The 21,702-nt window shown below is 44.7% G+C and overlaps 1 protein-coding gene across 2 annotated transcripts in view; it reads left to right on the top strand.

Moving 5' to 3' along the window:
- Positions 1-21,702, top strand: part of Ppil6 (peptidylprolyl isomerase like 6) — a 30,487-nt gene that overhangs the window by 1,580 nt on the left and 7,205 nt on the right. The window contains exons 2-7 of one of the 2 annotated variants that reach the window (XM_032888446.1): positions 2,006-2,101; positions 6,306-6,494; positions 10,170-10,232; positions 10,333-10,480; positions 12,241-12,297; positions 21,166-21,301. In XM_032888446.1, coding sequence (XP_032744337.1) covers positions 2,006-2,101; positions 6,306-6,494; positions 10,170-10,232; positions 10,333-10,480; positions 12,241-12,297; positions 21,166-21,301 — 689 coding nt within the window. The remainder of the gene's footprint in view (positions 1-2,005; positions 2,102-6,305; positions 6,495-10,169; positions 10,233-10,332; positions 10,481-12,240; positions 12,298-21,165; positions 21,302-21,702) is intronic. The other variant, XM_032888447.1, reaches the window with a different exon arrangement.

The following is a 21,702-nucleotide window of genomic DNA, read 5'->3' on the forward strand; positions in this document are numbered from 1 at the left end:
ATGTAACATGAAATGTGATTTATCTTTTGAATAATTTCAACCATTAAAAGATGCAGAAGTGTGCTTGACTGTCAGTTCTTTCAAAAACTCTTCAGGAGATAGCACCTGCTATAGAGGATACTAAGTCAACAAAAGCGATGTTTTTAATATTTTAATAATGTCATTTTCCCTTAAGTTTCTGCCTCTCTGGGCTATATTCAAATATGAGAATGTATCAGTGTAAATTCAGTTCTAGCATAATTGAGGATAATTGATTATAATCCCAGTATGTTTGTGAGTAATCCCAGATGCTTGATTTATAGATTTGTTAACGGTAAGGATAAATATTAGCATATATTTTAATTTGGATGTAATCCAGTCTATAACAAAGGTGTTATGAACAAGCATAACAGGGCCTAATTTGAAAATGACTGATCTCATTACTTTACATAATTCTTCACTTAGAAACAGTGATCGTCCTGTGGGATTGTCTGAAACTGAACACAAACTGTGGAATTGAGGAAAGTTCTGTTGTTTGGGTGCCACAGTCTAAGATGGTGTCTTAGTTAGGGTTTTACTGCTGTGAACAGGCACCATGACCAAGGCAAGTCTTACAAAGAACAGCATTTCATTGGGGCTGGCTTACAGGTTCAGAGGTTCAGTCCATTATCATCAAGGAAAGAGCATGGTAGCATCCAGGCAGGCATGGTGCAGGAGGAGCTAAGAGCATCCTCAGGCAGCTAGGAAGGGGGTCTCCAAGCCCACACCCACAGTGACACACTTCTTCCAACAAGATAGTGCCACTCCCTGGGCCAAGCATATGCAAACCATCACAGAAGACCAATGGCCAAGTTGCTGTTGCCATCTTGCCCCTATCCTAGAGTATGATACACTGTCACCCAGGCTCTCTCCCTCTTGAAATCACCTCGCCTGATAGGTCTGTGCCGTTTAGAACACAATGGGGCCTCAAAACATCATCCTTAGCAATTGAGGTTTGGTTCCCAACACCACGTCTGCCAGCTTACAATTGCAGCTCCAGGAAATCCAGTGGCCTCTTTTCACACTCACATAAGCACTAAATCACCTCTCTTCCCAACCCGACATGCACATACGCATAATTTTTTAAAGTCCGTTTTAGAAGTAATTTTCCTCTGATTCACACACATGAAAAATGTTTGGCCAAAGGACACTTAATACCAAAACTTAGCTACAAGCCTAAACTTAGTGTTTGCTTCTCCTTTCCCTGAAAGGCGAAATCACAATAGCATCCCTTTGGTCATTCTCCTGACACCAATAAATAAAAGCAATAATATTTGTTATTTTTTGCTACAAATCAAGCAGCCATGAGTCTACTGAGATTTAACCATTTACTTTAGGGGGAGTGGGAGCCCTAAAAGAACGTAACAGATCCTAAAACCATTGGTATAAACTCACTGAGTTATGTATCAATACTCCTCTATATATCAAATGAGGTAGCAATATAGGAAAACTAAGGCGTGCTTTTCCCTCTTGTTCCCTGAAGGTGAGAGAAACCAGTCAGGGTCCGAGTGACTTGGTAGAGCCTCTGGGAACAGGGCAGGGCCTCTCAGGCAGTGTAGTCTGCGTGTGCTGTGTGAAACTCCCTGAAAGAACCCCTGAAGTTGGGGGGAAGTGATTTTTGACTTGAAAAAGAGAACCTGGGGGCTGATGTGATTACTCAGGGATTAGGTTCCCTGCTGTGCAAGCATTAAGACCTGAGTTCTGACTCCTGGTATCCGTATGAAAGCCAGGCACCTGGAGTTCATGTAGAACCCTGAGCCTGGGAAGGGGAGCCAGGTAGGTAGGTCTCGGAGCTCTCTGCCTGCCAATCTAGCTGACGCAGATCCAGGTTTACTGAGAGGCCCTGTGCACGCACAGCCAGTGGAGGGTAGCAGCGGAAAGCCTCTGGTCTCCACAGGTGCGCACACGCACAGCCAGCGCACCCCCCCCCCCAGATAGTGAGTAAATACATAAATGAGAATTTAAACTGTTCTGTCTTGAAACCTAGACTTTGAAAGCCAATTACCCGTCCAGATTCGAAGATCCTGTGATAGTTCCTCTTCAGGAATTTGCTTGGGATCGGTATCTGGAGGAGAAAAAGAGGGTAAGGGATACATCAGCATGTCGGAGGGCGGGGCGTGGGTGGGGGATATTGACAAGTATCTTTCTATGTGAATTATTGTGCAGTTTGGGGAGAATGACAAATCAAGCTGTGATTATTTCTCTTAAGTGCATACTTTCCCTAAATTATTTTATTCATCTTCCCAGATACCTTCCCTAAACAGTAAAATACTTCCAGAATGTTCTTTTAAGTAGCATGCGAGAGAGATACATTTTAAACTGTCAGAGATGATAGTTAGCCCTGCTGGCCATCCTTCTTTCTTTTTTTTTTTTTTTTTTTTTTTTTTTTTCCCCGGAGCTGGGGACCGAACCCAGGGCCTTGCGCTTCCTAAGCAAGCGCTCTACCACTGAGCTAAATCCCCAACCCTCACCCTTCTTTCTTGATGCCTTGCTTGCACTTCCTGTGACACCCTGGCTCTCAGAGTACAGTGACCTGGCCCTCCATCCGGAAAGTGTATTATGTACACCAGGGATAGCAGAGTTGTGCAGGTGCTGTTGTCTGAGAGCCACCCTCCCAGGAGTCAGCTTGTCTTAGTAGGGAGCTTTGTTCTCTAGCTGTCTCTCCTAACAGTACTTTTAAAGAGCCCAGACCTGCCCTTCGACTAGCTAGCACAGCTCGTTTGAGATAGATACTAGATAAGAGGAAAGCTTACCTCTGAGATGCCACCTTCCTCAGATGCCTCCAGATAGTGTTATCTGGAGCCCGGAGGGAGAAGGTTGCGGGTGTGGCATTCTGACTCAGTCACGTACCATATGGGGAAGTCACAGCAAACACTTCTGTAGAGTGCTCAAGATATAGAGGACAGGACTCTAGCACAGGGAGGAGGGCCACATTCAGATCCTTCTTCAGCTAGGAGTAACCACGGGTCCTGGTTTGCCTGGCATACGGGAAGTGCAGTGTTAAAACTAGAGCCATAGAAGGAAAGTGGGACCCAACCCAACATAAGACACTTCTTTAGTGGATAGTTTTTATCTATGTGCATGGGTGTTTTGTCTGCACGCATGTCTGTGCACCACATGTATGCCTAGTGCCCACGGAGGCCAAAAGAGGGCAACGGGATCTGGGCCTGGAGTTAGAGGCAGTTGTGAGCCACCATGTGGTTGCTGGGATTTGAACTCAGGACCCTGGAAGAGCAGCCAGTGCTCTTAACCACTGAGCCATCTCTCCAGCCCCTACATAGAATAACTTTGGAAAGTTTTATAATATTACCAACCAGCCTCACATTCTCTGCCTGCACGTTGTCACCCCATCCTCCCATCCTCTTACACCCCATCCCCCTCCCTTTCCAGCCCAGGCTACCTGGGGAGCTGCGTGCACTCTCCTGCATGCCTTCCCCTTGTTCTCAGTGAGGTTTTCTAGGTCAGCACTGCTGCTTTACTTGGTGTCTCTCCTTCTGTCTCTCTCCCACCCCCATAGTCACCCTCGTCACCTTATCTTTTTCAGTGTCACCGTGTCCGTGTTAAGTGCAGAGCTTCCTGGCACATTTGGTCCTAGTGAATCGGTTCATTAGGCTTAGCTGGCCATATGCTTCTGCAGAACATAATGTTTCCCTATAGGCACAGCTTCAGGGACCATGGGAAAGCCCATCTCCCTGCTCATAAACAAACAAATAAGGGCAGCATCATAAGACGTTAGTAGCAGAGAGCTCTAGAAAACATCAGGGCCAGGCAAGCCAGCACCATCTCCTGATATGCATCAGACACAGAGATGAAGTGCTCGAGTTCTCGTGCCTTCTATTGTGTTCCGCTATCTCACTGAACAAAATGTCCAGTTATATTTCCCTCTCTTGTTACAGGCTTGGGTCTTGCAAAATAGAGCAAGAAATCTACACAGGCCAGGGACTGCTTAGGCCTTACCAGTGATTCACGCTTGATCGTGAGCAAGTTTGCTCTCTGGAGTGAAAACCCGGAGGCAGGGTTTAAGAGAGGCACGGAAAGCAAGCAAGTTAGAGGATAGCTCTTAGAGGAGCTGGAGATCCAGATCACGGGCAGGTTGGAGGCAAATCATTGCCCAAACTAGGACTTCTCCAGTTCAGTCTTGAGACCAGCAGACTGGGAGAGCAAGAGGTGACAGATGGGGCACCTGTATGTCCTCTATGGAGAGGGAACGTTGCTACTTCATGTTGTAGAGAGGAGTCTTAAACACAGCTCAGCAAGTGCACACTGCCATTATTGAAGACCTCGAAGTGGCCTTACCTCAGGAGCGCCACCCACAGAGCACAGATTGACAAAGTGACCACTGCAATGGCATGAGGGTATAAGGTTTTTAATCCACGTACGTGGGGTTGCTCATCCACACAGGGAGAGGCAACCCCGAACCCAAAAAGCGCACAGCTTTTACTCATTACAGAGGGCAGACTTCAGCAACAGGGTTAGCTGGCTCATTCTCATTGGTGGTACACAGGACAAAGGATCTGGTCAGGTATTGGCTGGCCTGCTCAAGGGGCTGTTCTTGGCTTAGTCACTTTCCTCATCCAGCCCCGCACCTGGCCTTGTCTTGAAGTCTACCTCAGGGAGGGGTAGGGAGAACAGTTGTTTTTGTTTTGGCTGGTTTCCATTAAGCCTGGCCACTCGGACCACCAAGACCTTGCTCCTGTATTCCCAGAGTTTCGTTCTTACAGCTTTGTTTCTCGCATCTTTGAAACTGTATTTCTTCACCACGTTCTTGTCTGTTGGCTTATCTTGGATGACGTCTAGACAGTCTCCAAATCTGTCAAACAGAGAGTGGTGAGGAGAGAGACAGCAATCCTGTGAATCGGAGTCAAGGTTGGCCAGAGGAGCAAGTCTGAACTTGGAATGACCTTTGTCTCCACTCCTTGCAAGACTTGCTAGCCAAAGACGACAACGGAAGGCACAGTCTGGGTGCTGGTCCTGTCTTGCAGATGGCTAGCTTCCTGAATAAAGCAGAGCTTAAAGGGTCAGCTGTCCCTGCCATTGCAGCTTGGTGACAGGCAGCAGAACCAGCATTTCCCTGGATTTCACTAGAGGCAGATTCTCTGTCAGCCCAAGTCCGGCAATCACAGGGGCTCACGAATCAGCTTCCACTATAACTTACAAGTGGCTGCACCAAATCACACATGGTTTGCCAAGGCTGGCACTGGGAAACAACACGCCATGGCTTCTCAGCGGTCAGTGTTTCTCTGACCACACTGGGGACTTAGGAAGTTGATGGCGGCATTGCATGGATGAAAATGAGTTTCATTTTAAATTTAAAAGTGTTGGGGGGGGGGTTGGGGTTTTAGCTCAGTGGTAGAGCGCTTGCCTAGGAAGCGCGAGGCCCTGGGTTCGGTCCCCAGCTCCGAAAAAAAAAAAGAGCCAAAAAAAAAAAGTGTTGGGGGATGTGAGTTTTCTTCCTTGTCCTTGACTATGTATAAACTCCTGTTGGCCTCCAGGAGGCATTTTCTACTGTCCTCTGTCCAGAATAATCACTGTCTCGTGTCTGAGCCCCATCTCTCTCTCTCTGTGCCTCTCTCTCCGTCTCTGTCTCTGTCCCCCCCCCTCTCTCTCGCTCACTTGCTCTCTCTCTCTCTGTCTCTTGCTCTCGATCTCCTCCTCCCCCTCCCCAACCCTACCCCTCTCCCCCTCCTTTCTCAGTTCTTTGCATTGGAAACCATGCTGTCTTCCACAAATGCACACAGTAGAGTGTGCCTCATAAACGGAAACAGTGCATTTAATCCACAGATTAACGCCCAGCTGCTTTACGTCCATGTTATTATTACCAGATTCCATCGGTGTCCGATTACAGTAGTTTGAAGATCGCTTTTTAAGGTATTCGCTCTTCTTCACTATGTTGAGTCTCAAAAACAGTAAGGGTTTTCTTTTTTTTTTGACAGCAGAATTCTGAAAGATATTTTTAAAAACATATTTTAAGGGCTGGAAAGATGGCTCAGTGGTTAAGAGCACTGACTGCTCTTCCAGAGGTCCTGAGTACAATTCCCCCAACCACACGGTGGCTCACAACCATCCTGTAATGGGATCCGATGCCACCTTCTGGTGTGTCTGAAGACAGCTACCGTGTACTCACATACATACAAAATTGATAAATCTTAAAAAAAAAAAAAAAAAGGTACTTTAAGAGAAGCAATCCTGGAGCCGGTAAGTCAGGCTGTAGAATTCTCCTCAAGCTCCGGCTTGTGGGTTTAGCAGTTGTTTTCTTCTGTCATCATTATTCCCTCCTTTCCCTGTAGGAACTGAAGGGTGAAACCTGGGTCTATTCCTCCTATGTGATATGCTTTATCAATGACCAGCTCCTGGGTAACGCACTTGATCTGAAGAAGTGGGCCCAGAAGCTGTGGGATGTGGTCGATATCCGGCCCAGTGCACTGTACGAGGCGCTTACTCTGGACTATGCCACGAAGTTCTTGAAGGACACCAAGGCAAGTTCCACAGACGTCTAGTGGGGTTTCCCATTATTTGTATTGATTCGCCATCAACTGTGGATATGTTCACAAGGTGGATACGCGGGACAAGCAGTTAAGGTGTAACCCACCCCCACCCCCAGGGACCCTATTAAGGCGGTTGCAAAGGATTATAGGTTCAGAGTTTGGCTGGGCACGGTGGGAGGCAGCAGCTGAGTTTCTCTTCTGTTCAGACCTCCGGGCGTGAACTACCGCTTTTAGAATGGAAACACCCTTCCACATGACCTGTAGTATTAGCTTCCCTGGAGACAGAGGCAGGAAGACCGTTTGTACTCTTAGTTCTAAGGCCGGTTTGGACAGTCTCAAGGCAAATCAGAAACTGTTGAAACCCATAGTTCGTTTTGTGCTGTGAAGCCTTTTTAATGAATCTTTGTTATTACATGATATTAAATATTTTAGTGGTTACTATTACTTATTATTATTAAATGTTTTCACGAATCTTTATGTATTATTATGAAGGTGTGTGCACCACTCCACGCTCTCTCCTTCAGTGTCTCTCTCCTTCAGTGATGTGTGGGTTCTGAGGGTTGAACTCAGGCCATCGGGTGAGTAAAGGATTTGTCTGCTGAGTCGCCCCACTGGTCCTGTATGCCAAAGGTGTGCAGGCGCCCTCAGAGGCCAGAAGAGGCTGAAGTTAAAGGCTTTTGTGAGGCCCTTAATGTGGGTTCTGAGAACTGAGCTTGTGTCCAGCAGCCAACACGGTTAACCTCTGAGTCACCTCTCCAGCCCTGGCCTGGAAATATTTTAATTAGTCTTTTCCAACACCTACTGCTCCTTCACACTGAAGTGTGAAAAATGTGAACCGAGATTAACAGCCAGGAGTCCACTACAGGGTGAGGACTTTTAAAGCAGGAAAGAGTTGGCAGCAGCTGCAGTGGGGAAGACTGATAGGAAGCATGAGTTTCAGCAGAGATAGACAGACAGACAGACAGACAGACAGACAGACAGACAGACGGACAGAAACCAAGGAAGGATAATGTCCTTTGCTTTGTGTAGTAAACACCATAAGCCACAGCAACTTGGGAAGGAAGAGATTTGTTTGGCCTGACGTCCATCTTCAAGTGAAGGCAGGGCAGCTGCCTGAGGCAGGAGCTGAGGCAGGAGCTGAGGCAGGCCTCGTGGAGGGATGCTGCTCACTAGCTTGCTTCCCCCAGCTCGCTTAGCTGCCTTTCTCGTACAGTCCAGGATGGTGCTGCTCACCCTGAGCTGGGCCTCCTCCGCCAATCAGCAATTAGGAAAATGCCCCACAGATATGCCCACGGCCAATACGATCAAGGCATTCCCTCAGCCGAGGCTCCCTCGGCCCACGCATGCATAAGTTTGTGTTACACTGACAAAAACTTAACCGTGGCACAGATTATTAAAAAGAAGAATTAAAAAGAAAAAACTTTGATGTAGTAACTCCTGCTCCTGCTGCCCCCGTGTCCACAGAGTGACCCAGTGCTAGAACCTGAGATGTGCAGAGGCAAAGACCTTACCTCACGGACCCTGGTTTACCCAGCGTCTTGACCAGGAGCTAAGCACACTGGGTACCCAGTGTTTGGTTGAATAAACAGTGCGTTCAAAGAGACAGGAGTACGGAGACACATGGCGTCCCCAGGAGTGTCCGTGGCCATGAGGAGGGTAGAGATAGTAGTCGGTAAGGGTGAGAGTGAGCGCCTCAGCCACAAGTCTCGGAGACGAGCGTAGCGCTACCGTGACTACCTTAAGAAAACAAGATGGCCGCCGCACTGCTGCTGACTCTTTGTTTCACACAGGAGGAAGCCGGGGAGACGGCTTTAGAGACAGATAGGAAACAAGGGAGGCCAAATACAGTTCTGTGAAAAGACTTACATATTTCTACAGAGGGTTCTCTTGTTGAACCAAACCAAGGATCTTGTCTATTTCCAGGTTGGAATGCCATGCTCCACCAATATGTTTGTGTGTTTGGCTCCTGCCTGGTGACTGGGATGTTGCGTTCATTTGTCTTTCTTCAAGAGCACTTTTCTAATTACCTTTGGTTTGGCTTGGTTTGGTCTTTCCTTTTGGTTGTCATTTTTAAAGTAGGGAACTACACGTAGCCCAGGCTAGCTGCAAACTAGAGATCTCTCTGCCTCTTTAGAGCTGATATTCAAGATGTGTTCCATGTGTTCCACTACACTCATACAGCATTGTCTGCTCCTGACAGCCACATAAAGATAATCAATCATTTCAGGCCAGTTAATTATGCCTAAATAGACTGGAATTCATTTCCCCAGTCAACCATAATGTCCGTTCCAAACCTGTGGGGTTTGTTAAGGCCTTTTCTTTAACTATTCTCTTACAGAAGCTAAGAGGAACAAATAAATTAATTATAATTATCTAGGCACTATGTAGTCCTGTGTTGTTGCCTGTAATCCCAGCTCTCAGGAGGATGAGACAGGAGGATTTGCATGAGTTTGGGGGTTGGGGGTGGGGGTGGGGGTATCAGCCTGGGCTATGGCTTTGAAATGAATTCCAGACCAACCTGGGTCAGACGGTGAGGTACTGTTTGAAAACAAAACAAAACAAAACAAAACAAAAACAAAAACAACAGAAAGTAGTTTTCATTTTACTGACAATGCTCTTAACCCTTCCATGCTGGATGCCAGTCAGCACAAGTATTATTTCAGTGTTTTAACTAAAAAAAAAAAAAAAAAAAACTTAAAAGGTCAGAGCAACATAGAACAACACAATATATTTAAAGAAATATCATGTGATTCCCAGATTCTTGAGGAAGAAGGCAAGACAAGTTACGCACTGCGTGAATTAAGTTGGTTTTCTGTTACATGGCAGTCATAGCCAAGACCTGAAGTGTACCCCACTAGACCTCAGAGTTGGCCTTAGAGATAAAGCCTAGAGGATTCACCGTGGCTTACTCCATAGCTCAGGCTAGCCTGAGACTCACAGTGTAGCCCAGTTTGTCTTTGGACTCACAGCTGTCCTCATGCCTCAGCTTCACAAATGTTGGGATTATAGACAGGAGCCTCCATGACCAATTTTGGATGCCCTCTTCTAGGGCTAGGCAAGGCCTCAAAAACAGTTGTCTCTGCTGGAATTGCATCCCCTGTGACACACGAGGACTATAGAACAGGAGACGGTGGGGGAAGAGAACCAGAAAGCCCACCCCCTTCTCTTTCCTCGGTCAGAGTGTGTATAGCTTGGCTCTGGCTGGTCTCCACAGTCTGGGAAAATCCAGGACACACAGTAACCCACTCCACAACACTCACTTGGATCTTTTCCCAGACCTACTCAGAAGAGTACAAAAGAATCCCTAGTTTGTTCCTTCCCCAGGAGGACTGTCCCCTGTTCCTTTCCACTCTGAGCTCTGGACTCTGAATTTTTAGGTCATTTGCTCTCAGTCCTGCAAGATAAGTTAGCATGGCCCAAAGCTTCTCCACTGAGGGGGTTCTAACTAGTACGTAACGTGGGCTGTAAGGACTTGGAAAAATAAATTTTAAAATTCCTTTAAGTCATGAGAGTTACTGTTGAGTTTTTGTTGCTGTTATGGTTCAGCTTGTATTTGCTGTGTTGTGGTTAAAATCTTATCTCTGAAAATAATGCATTTTTTTTAACATTTCTAAAACTTTCTTACAAACACTGACCTGCATCATTTTTTCTCCCTGATTTTAATAGCATGATTTTGTGTTCTTGGACATTAGTATTGATCTTGCCCCAATTGGAAGGCTGATTTTTGAAGTAAGAGAATTTTTTGCTACATTTTTCAAATAAATTTTAAGGAGTCTGTAATTGATCAGATACTGAGTAATCTTTGAAACCTTCTGTCTTTATTTTATAGCTATATTGTGATACCTGCCCCAGAACATGTACAAATTTTCAGGTCTTGTGCACAGGAACATCAGGGTTTTCTGAGAGAGGCATAAAGCTTCACTACAAAGATTCGATTTTTCATCGAGTAGTCAAGAACGGTTGGGTACAAGGAGGAGGTGAGCTTAAAACTGTAAATATCATCAAAGCAGAGTGCCCAAACTTTCATTCATTTACTTTTGTAGAATTCATAAAGAGGTAGGCCTGGCCTCCAATTTGCCTCTACCTCCTGAATGCTGGCATTAAAGGTGTGCACTACCACACCTGGCCTTGGACAGTCTTTGGGTGTTAGGGAAGGCATGTGTATATGCAGATGCCTTTGTTTTATCTTTTGCATCAACAGTAGCATAATTTAGATGCCCCATGCTCTCTCCAAATACATTTTCTCTGTCTGCTGAATGTTGTTTCCAATTCTTTTTTTAAAAAGAAAGCACATGCCTGCTACAGCCAGCTTGCTTACACATGGATACGATAGTTCAGTCCTCCAGCCAGTATCTCGAACACGGTACAGAGGAGAGGGTGGACCAGACAGCTAAGGAAGTAGAAAGTACATATGGGGGAGGCTGGGCCACAGAAGACAGACCTGCTTGGCTCTCAGGTATGGGTGGATTTGAAAGATCTCGTACCTGGAGACTTTATAGTGGGAATATTGCCTAAGCCAAGGTAAGTAGCTGTTATAAACTCCAACTACAAAGAAAAAACTCTCACATTGTATGAAAAGGAATTTTGTTCCTACAATGTTATTTAAACGAGTAAGATATTACTGTGGATAAGTATGTTTTTTACAGTACCAGATGTCAGATCATACACGCTGGCCTTCCACATGCTGGGCAAGTGTTCTGCCACTGAGCAACACTCCCAGCTGAGAGTATTAGAGGAGTGAGAATCTAAATGTGACTTTTCAAAAGCATCTACCTGTGTGTGTATATGCGAGAGGGTGAATTGAGTACCTGCAGGTGTGTGTGCGCATGTACAGAGGCCAGAGGTCAACCTTGGGTACCGTTCCTCAAGAATTTACCTGGTTTGTTGAGGTAGGGTGTCTTACGGTGATTGGTGCTTGCCAATTAAGCTAGGGTGACTGGACAGTCAGCTCCAGTATCCATGGCATCTCCAGCATGTGCCATCCTGTCCCCTTTTTACATGGATGGTGGGGACCAAACTCAGGTCTTTGTGGTTGAGAACCCAGCCTTTGTGGTTGTGAAGAAAACACTTTACCATGTGAGCCACCTCCCCAGTACTTAGAAAATCTATTTTCATGTTCAAAAAGGAGTTGAAGAGATGGCTCAATGGTAAAGAGCACTTGTTTTTGCAGAGGACCTGGGTTCGATTCCCAGCACTCAGAAAACAGCTCACAACTGTCCATAACTCCAGTTCTAGAATGCACATAATATACAGACACATCTGTAAGCCAAGCACACCTATGAATTCAGTATTTGCTGGGCATGGGGGTGCGTGCCTTTAACCCCAGCACTGGGGAGGCAGATCACTGTGAGTTCAAGGCCAGCCTGCTCTACAAAGCAAGTTCCGAGACAGGCAGCATCGTCACACTGAGAAACCCTGGCTCCAAAGAGCTCTCCCCATTTTGTTGGCTCAGTTTAATCTTTCCAGTTCTCTGAAAAGCAAAGTGAAACATGGAAAAAAAACAGGTCAAGCAAATGGATCTGTGAGCATCCTCTTTAAATTCTGGCTTAATATTGTTCAAAGGTTTTCCATTCTAACTTATTGATAAACATGAGAATGATTGCAGGCTGAGGAGAAGTTGTAGTATTTCCAGTTGGGCACTTTAACTCTAGACTTGATATAAGATGTGAGCAGAATCAAGCTTAGGCGTCTGCTCCTGTCAGCCCTGCACTCTGATCTGGCTGTTGTCTTTCTCTAGATATAGTAGGAGGACGAGGGGATGACGGAGAGTCTATTTATGGACCAACGTTTGAAGGTACGTAGCTTTCGATTCGCCAGTCACCCCACCTGGTTATTCAAATTTAAGAGGGCTCAAATGAGACAATGTGGGGTAATATTTAGTTGAAGCTGGAGTTTAAAGCAGTGCGACCCTTCAAACTGGAGATGTTTTTAAAGTGGCGCTTTGCCTCCCTGGCACTGGAGGTGAAGTGGAGATGACTGTATGCTCGCTTGCCTAGCACGCATGAACCGTGGGCTTCATCTCCTAGACTACATTAATATGTACGGTGGATCGTGCTTGTAGTCCCAGCACAGAGGAGGTGGAGACAGTGACAGCCTCTTCAAACTGGCTTTGTTGGCATTTTGCCACGACTCTGGTAATCTTTAACACTATTCCTACCATCTGGAATACCATTCCTACTATCTGGTATAATAAGAGGAAACTGATGACTCACTGGGATTTACCTCTCCTCCCATTGATGCGGGACAAGACCATCCTCTGCTACATATGTGGATGGAGCCATAGGTCCATCCTTGTGTACTCTTGGGAAGGTGGTTTAGTCCCTGGGAGATGGGGAGGGGGGCTCTGGTTGGTTGATATTGTTGTTCTTCCTATGGGGTTGCAAACCCCTTCAGCTCCTTCAGTCCTTTCTCTAACTTCTCCACTGGGGACCCCGATCTTAGTTCAACGGTTGGCTGCCAGCATCTGCCCCTGTATTTGTCAGGCTCTGGCAGAGCCTCTCAGGAGACAGCTATATCAGGCTCCCGTCAGCATGCATTTCTTGGCATCAGCAATATTGTCTGGGTTTGGTGGATGTATATGGGATGGATCCCCAGGTGGGGCAGTCTCTGGATGGCCTTCCCTTCAGTCTCTGCTCCAAACTTTGTCTCTGTGTTTCCTCCCATGAATATTTGTGTTCTCCCTTCTAAGAAGGACTGAAGCATCCCTATTTTGGTCATCCTTCTTGAGTTTCATGTGGTCTGTGGATTGTATCTTGGGTAATCCCAGCTTTTGGTCTAATATCTGCTTATCAGTGAGTGCATATCATGTGTGTTATTTGGTGATTGGGTTACCTCACTCACGATGATATTTTCAAGTTCCATCCATTTCCTAAGAATTTCATGAAGTCATTGTTTTTAATAGCTGAGTAGTACTCCATTGTGTAGATGTACTGCATTTTCTGTATCCATTCCTCTGTTGAGGGACATCTGAGTTTTTTCCAGCTTCTGGCTATTATAAGTAAGGCTGCTATGCACATAGTGGAGCATGTGTCCTTGTTATATGTTGGAGCATCTTTTGGGTATATGCCCAGGAGAGGTATAGCTGGATCTTCAGGTAATACTATGTCCAATTTTCTAAGAAACTGCCAGACTGATTTCCAGAGTGGTTGTACCAGTTTGCAATCCCACCAACAATGGAGGAGTGTTCCTCTTTCTTCACATCCTCACCAGCATCTGCTGTCACCTGAGATTTTGATCTCAGCCATTCTGACTGGTCTGAGGTGGTGTTGTCATTTTGATTTTAATTTTCCTGATGACTAAGGATGTTGAACATTTCTTAGATGCATCTCAGCATTCGATAATCCTCAGTTGAGAATTCTTTGTTTAACTCTGTACCCCATTTTTAATAGGGTTATTTGATTCTCTGGAGTCTTAACTTATTGAGTTCTTTCTATATATTGGATATTAGCCCTCTATGTAGGATTGGTAAAGATCTTTTCCCAATCTGTTGGTTGCCATTTTCTCCTTTTGACAGTGTCCTTTGCCTAACAGAAGCTTTGCAATTTTATGAGGTCCCATTTGTTGATTCTTGACCTTAGAGCATAAGCCACTGGTGTTCTGTTTCAGGAAATTTTCCCCTGTACCCATGTGTTCAAGGCTCTTCCCCACTTTCTCTTCTATTAGTTTCACTGTATCTGGTTTTATGTAGAGGTCCAAGTCCACTTGGACTTGATCTTTGTACAGAGTGATAAGAATGAGTTGATTTGCATTCTTTTACATGCTGTCCACCAGTTGAACCAACACCATTTGTTGAAAATGCTGTCTTTTCCCCCCTCACTGGATGGTTTTAGCTCCTTTGTCAAAGATCAAGTGTGTGGGTTTATTTCTGGGTCTTCAATTCTACTCCATGATCTACCTGCCTCTCTCTCTCTCTCTGTGTACCAAAACCATGCAGTCTTTATTACTATTGCTCTGTAATACTGCTTAAGGTCAGGGATGGTGATTTCCCCAGAAGTTCTTTTATTGTTGAAGATAGTTTTCACTATCTTGGCTTTTTCGCTTTTCCAAAGGTATTTGCAAATTGCTCTTTCTAACTCTATGGAAAATTGACTTGGGATTTTGATGGGGATTGCATTGAATCTGTAGATTGCTTTTGGCAAGATAGCTATTTTTACAATATTAATCCTGCCAATCCATGAGCATGGGAGATCTTTCCATCTTCTGAGATCTTCTTTGATTTCTTTCTTTAGAGACTTGAAGTTCTTGTCATACAGATCTTTCACTTGCCTGGTTAGAGTCACACCGAGGTATTTTATGTTATTTGTGACTATTGTGAAGGGTGGTGTTTCCCTAATTTCTTTCTCAGCCTGTTCATCCTTTGAGTAGGATGAGTTGATTTGTGTGAGTTAATTTTATATCCAGTCACTTTGCTGAAGGTGTTTATCAGGTTTAGTAGTTCTCTGGTGGAATTTTTTTGGGTTCACTTAAGTATACTGTCATATCATCTGCAAATAGTGATTAACTTCTTCTTTTCCCATTTGTATCCCTTTGACCTCTTTTCGTTGTCTAATTGCTCTGGCTAGTACTTCAAGTATTATATAGAATAAGTAGGGAGAGAGTGGGCAGCCTTGTCTAGTCCCTGGTTTTAGTGGGATTGCCTTAAGTTTCTCTCCATTTAGTTTGATGCTGGGTACTGGTTTGCTGATATGGTTTTTACTATGTTTAGTTATGGGCCTTGAATTCCTGATCCTTCCAAGACTTTCATCATGGAGGGGTGTTGAATTTTGTCAAATGCTTTCTCAGCACCTAATGAGATGATCATGTGGGTTTTTTTCTTTGAGTTTGTTTATATAGTAGATTATGTTGATGGATTTATATATATTGAACCATCCCTGCATCCCCAGGATGAAGCTTACTTGATCATAATGGATGATCATTTTGATATGTTCTTGGATTTGGTTTGCAAGAATTTTATTGAATATTTTTGCGTCGATATTCATAAGGGAAATTGGTCTGAAGTTCTCTTTCTTTGTTGTGTGGTTTAGGTATAAGAGTAATTGTGGCTTCATAGAAGGAATTGGGTAGTGCTCCATCTGTTTCTATTTTGTGGAATAGTTTGGATAATATTGGTATTAGGTCTTCTATGAAGGTCTGATAGAATTCTGCACTGAACCCATCTGGTCCTGGGCTTTTTGTGGTTGGGAGACCTTTAATGACCGCTTCTATTTCTTTATGAGTTATGGGTCTGTTTAGATGGTTTATCTGATCCTGATGTAACTTTGGTACCTGGTATCTGTCTAGAAAATTGTCCATTTCCTCCAGATTTTCTAGTTTTGTTGAGTATAGGCTTTTGTTGTAGGATCGGATAGTTTTTTAATTTCCTCAGTTTATGTTGTTATGTCTCACTTTTCATTTCTGATTTTGTTAATTTGGATAATGTCTCTATGCCCTCTGACTAATCTGGCTAAGGTTTTATCTATTTTGTTGATTTTCTCAAAGAACCAGCTCCTGGTTTTGCTGAGTCTTTGTATAGTTCATTTTGTTTCTACTTGGTTGATTTTAGCCCTGAGTTTGATTATTTCCTGCCTTCTACTCCTCTTGGGTGTATTTGCTTCTTTTTGTTCTAGAGCTTTTAGGTGTGCTGTCAAGCTGCTAATGTATGCTCTCTCCAGTTTCTTTTTGGAGGCTCTCAGAGCTATGAGTTTTCCTCTTAGCACTGCTTTCATTCTGTCCCATAAATTTGGGTATATTGTGCCTTCATTTTCATTAAATTATAAAAAGTCTTTAATTTCTTTATTTCTTTCCTGACCAAGTCATCATTGAGTAGAGCATTGTTCAGCTTCCATGTGCATGTGGGCTTTCTGTTGTTTTTGTTGTCATTGAAGACCGGCCTTAGTCCTTGGTGATCTGATATGATGCATGGGATTATTTCAATCTTCCTGTATCTGTTGAGGCCTGTTTTGTGACCAATTATATGGTCAGTGTTGGTGAAGGTACCATGAGGTGCTGAAAAGAAGGTATATTCTTTTGTTTTAGGATGAAATGTTCTGAAATCCATTTGGTTCATAACTTCTGTTAGTTTCTCTGTGTCTCTGTTTAGTTTCTGTTTCCATGATCTGACCATTGATGAGAGTGGGGTGTTGAAGTCTCCCACTATTAGTGTGAGGTGCTTTGTGTGGTTTGAGCTTTAGTAAGGTTTCTTTTATGCATGTAGGTGCCCTTGCATTTGGAGCATAGATGTTCAGAATTGAGAGTTGGTAGAATTTTCTTTGAAAGTTGATTTTATTCGATATTAGAATGGCTACTCCAACTTGTTTCTTGGGACCATTTGCTTGGAATTTTTTCCCCAGCCTTTTACTCTGAGGAAGTGTCTGTCTTTTGCCACTGAGGTGCATTTCCTGTATGCAGCAAAATGCTGGGTCCTCTTTACGTATCCAGTCTATTGGTCTATGTCTTTTTATTGGGGAACTCAATCCATTGATGTTAAGAGATATTAAGGACTAGTGACTGTTGTTTCCTGTTATTTTTCTTGTTAAAGAGGGAGTTATATTTGTGTTGCCCTCTTCTTTTGGGTTTGTTGAAAGATTACTTTCCTGCTTTTTCTAGGGAAAACTCCTTGTGTTGGAGTTTTCCATCTATTATCCTTTGTAGGGCTGGATTTGTGGAAATATATTGTGTAAATTAGGTTTTATCATGGAATATCTTGGTTTCTCCATCTATGATAATGGAGTTTTTCTGGATATAGTAGCCTGGGCTAGCTTTTCTGTTCTCTTAGGGTCTGTATGACATCTGCCCAGGATCTTCTAGCTTTCATAGTATCTGTTGAGAAGTCTTGTGTAATTCTGATAGGTCTGCCTTTAACATATGAATGTTACTTGACATTTTTCCCTTAGTGCTTTTAATATCCTTTCTTTGTTTTATGAATTTGGTGTTTTCACTGTTATGTGACAGAAGGAATTTCTTTTCTGGTCTAATCTATTTGGAGTTCTATAGGCTTCTTCTATGATTATGGGCATCTCTTTAGGTTAGGAAAGTTTTCTTCTATATTTTTTGCTGAAGATATTTACTGGCCCTTTAAGTTGGGAATCTCTGCTCTCTTCTATACCTATTATCCTTAGCTTTGATCTTCTCATTGTATCCTGGATTTCCTGGATATTTTGGGTTAGGAGCTTTTTGAGTTTTGCATTTTCATTGACTGTTGTGTCAATGTTTCTTTAAGGGATTTTTGTGTTTCTTCTTTAAGGGCTTCTACCTGTTTACCTGTATTTCTTTAAGGGAGTTATTTTTGTACTTCTTAAAATCCTCTAACATCATCATGAGATGTGATTTGAAATCATAATCTTGCTTTCCCACTGTGTTTAGGTATCCAGGACTTGCTGTGGTGTGAGAACTGGGTTCTGTTCTCTTAGGGTGTGTATGCCAAGTGGCCTTGGTTTCTGTTGCTTAGTTTCTTGTGCTTGCCTCTCACCATCTGGTTATCTCTCATGTTTGCTGGTCTTGCTGTCTCTGACAGTGGCTTGACCCTCCTGTTTGTCCATGCGTCAGCCCTCCTGGGAGACCAGCTCTCTCCTGGAGGGATTTGGGTACCAAGAGCTGTGGCACAAGGTCAGCTCCAGGCAGAAACCAAAAGGATCCCGTCCCAGAGTGCTGCTGGGTTACCATGTCCTGAGGGCTCTGGGCGGGTCCCTCTCAGTAGAAGTGGTGGTGTCACCTGTGCTCCCGGGTGTGTCAGCACTCCTGGGAAATCAGGTCTCCCAGAGGGATCTGGGCACAGAGAGGTATGGCACAGGGTCATCTCCCGGCCTAAACAGCAACCCCAATTCCAGATTCTTAAAAGATTCATCCTCATACTTCTGCTCCTCTACAACCACTCCAGTACCAACTTCTGTGGTAGTCAGGGTTCTCTAGAGTCACAGAGCTTATGGACAGTCTCTGTATAGTAAGAAAATTTGTTGATGGCTTACAGTCTGTAGTCCAACTCCCCAACCTTGATCATCAGCAGCAGTGGATGAAAGTCCAAGGATCTAGCAGTAGCTCAGCCCCACTAGGCAGGCAGGCGAAGAAGAGGGAGGAGAATCATCTTTTATAAAAAGTATTCCAGAGGCAGGAGAATGGCTCAGTGGGTGAGAGCACCTGCTGCCCAAGCATGAGCCGCTGAGTTCAGAATCAAGCACCATGGAAAGGGCTGGGCATGGTTGTGTGTGTCTGTATCATGCATGTCCAGGGTAAGGGGTGCTGGGGCCTGTGATGGACAGCTTAGTTCCAGGCTCAATAAGAGAACGAAACAAACTGAAGAGCAGGACACCCCATGCCTTCCTCTGTCCCCATCTTAGTCAGTTCTGTTATTGTGAAGAGACACCATGACCAAAGCAACTCTTACTGGAGAAAGCATTGAGTTGGGGGCCTTCTTACAGTCTCGGAGGGTTAGTCCGTTATCATCACAGTGCAGAGCAGCTAGCAGGCCCAGAGAGGAACACTGGGGCTACTGCATCAGCAACCCCACTCCCAGCAACACACCTATGCCCACAAGGCCACACGGCCTAATCTTTCCACGTAGTCCACAGACCAATGACTGAATATCCAAATAAGCTTAGCCCATGAGGACAGCGCTCCTAACCACAGTCCTCGCAAGCGTGTGCACAGGTTCAGGTACCTGCACATGATGTGTGTGCATCAGTCCCCCTCTCCCCTTTCTCCCTGTCCCCGTCCCTGTCCCTTCCCGCCTCTCTCTCTCCCTCTTTCCCTCTCTCCCTCCCCTCCCCCCCCAGGCACTTTTAAATCCTTTTACAGAAAGTGTCAGGGATGGAGAGGTGGCTTGGTGCTAGCACTTGCCGCTCCCTCTCACAGGCAACCTTGGGTAGCACCCCAGCACTCAGAGTTCACAACTGCCTGAAACTCCAGCTCAGGGGATCTAATGCCCTCTTGTGGATAGCAGACATGCACATACACATACACATAAAATAAGGAGGAGTCTTTTTAAAAAGCACAAAACCTTTGCATCACGCAACACCATGCAATAAAAATCACTTTTTTTTTAATAGCAAAACCAGGATTTCGTCTTTAAAGTTCCCAGTGGCATATTAAACCACAGGAGGGAAGGCTGATGAGTAAGGCACTTCTTCAAGGACCAGATTTCAGATTCCTAGCAGCCCTCGTAGAAGCTGGCTGTCATGGCAGCCTTTCTTTGATTTAGCACTAAGGAGGTGGAGACAAGGGATCATTAGGGCAAGCTGAACAGCTACACTTAGCAAATCAGTGAGCTCTGGGCTCAGTGAGTTACCCTACCTCAGTATATGAAGTGGGGGTGCAGTTGATGAAGACACTTGCCGTCAACCTCTGGCCTCTGCACACAGTTTTACTACATAACTGCTATAATAAACATAGGCTTTACCTTGAAAACTGCTGTGTGTAGTAGGTGGATCTGTGGGTCAGATAAGCCCTGAAATTGCAATCCTCTTTCCTTAGTCTGAGGTCCAGCTATCTAGGTGGATACGTGTTAACTGATTAAGCTTGCAGTGACCCCAACACCTTAGACACGCTAGGTTAGGCACCTGACCTCTGGCTAAATCTCCGAGCCAGGATGTCATAGTGGATAATGGCTTCGTCATGCACCTCTCGATTCAGCGCATTTGAACCTGGAGGCTGTGTTAGTTACGTCTCTGTGATGAAATAGCTAAGAAAAGCAATTTAGGGGAGGGGAAGGGTTTGCTTTGGCTCGCAGTTTGAAGGTGTGGCAGCAGGAGTTTGAAGCGACAGGTGACAGCATCTCATCCAGTGGAGGAAGAGTGCTATGCTCAACTCACTCTTCCCATTTTACTCAGGCTGGGCCCCGGCCATTTGATGGTGCAGTCACAGTGAGAGGGACTCTTCCCTGTTCAGTCAAACCTTTCTGGAAACATTTCATGGACACTCCCAAGCTGCATTTTCAAGGGGATTGAAAATCCTGTCAAGTGGGCGATGAGATTAATTATCACAGAAACAGACCTGGGGGTGATCCTTCTAAAAATGGGGGTCTCCTCAGCAACTCTGACCTTTTCACATGTAGCCTTACACTCACGCACCCTGAACCATCCTTTCCCTCGGAAGTCAACCCCCAGGAGGCTGGAGGTGAAAGAGTTATTGAGTATGAGAGGGAATAAACACAGATTACTTTCTTCATCAGAACTATGTAGGAGCACACCTGAGCCAGTTAATGTGACAGGGGTCCTAGGACTAGAGCCACAGGGTCCTCACATGGGACAGGAGCACCATGTGAACTAGGGAGCCCGGTGACCCCACAGCATGTAAGGGCTGTGACAGAGCTCTGTGTGAGAGCTGCAGGGGACGAGCAGACCCGCAATGCAGTCCAGAAAGGTTTATGCTCACATGGTTGTCTGAGCAAAGCCCCACTGCCATGGCCCAAGGAAGTCTGGCGCCATTCACTGTGAGCAGTGCAGATACCAAGGATCTTAAGCTGTGTAAAGTCAAATGAGCTGAACGCTCAGGTAGCGGCTCTAATAAGGTTTTACAGCTTTGAAGACGTTTGCTCAAATATTTGAAAGTAATTAAAGTTAATGGGACTGTTTACAGTTTGGAGTAGTTGCTAAGTGTGAGGAAGCCTATACCAGAGCTTCCCTGTTCCTTCCACATCGTAATTGTTGGAAATGATGCAGACACCTCAATGACCCCGATTACTCTCTCCTAGATGAAAACTTTTCGGTTCCTCATAATAAGCGGGGAGTTCTTGGAATGGTCAACAAAGGGCATCATACCAATGGGTCACAATTCTACATCACACTGCAAGCAACTCCCTATCTGGATAAAAAATACGTGGCTTTTGGGTATGTATGTTATAGGTTTTAATAATCACACATACAAGAGGTTACCCAAAATATTTGCATGGTTAGTGTGCATAGTCTACGATTAGCCAAAGATAGGGCTAAAAGCAAAGTTTAGCAATAAAGTAATAAAGAGTTATAATAAACTTGTTATCCAGAAAACACAGAAACTAGGGACGGCAGTGGGTAGAGCTGTACAATCCTGATAACCTGAGCTCAGTTCATGGAACTCTTAAAGGTGGAAGGAGACCCAACTTCATAACAATTGTCTTCTGACTGCAACACATGTACCATGGTAGACACACCACACACATGTGTGTCACACACACACTCACACACACACACACAACTTTTAGATACAGAAATTAAACACAGCTATGGTAATGATCTGTCTACTCATTGTC

Source organism: Rattus rattus, chromosome 18 (assembly GCF_011064425.1).
Source record: "Rattus rattus isolate New Zealand chromosome 18, Rrattus_CSIRO_v1, whole genome shotgun sequence".
NCBI lineage: Eukaryota > Metazoa > Chordata > Mammalia > Rodentia > Muridae > Rattus > Rattus rattus.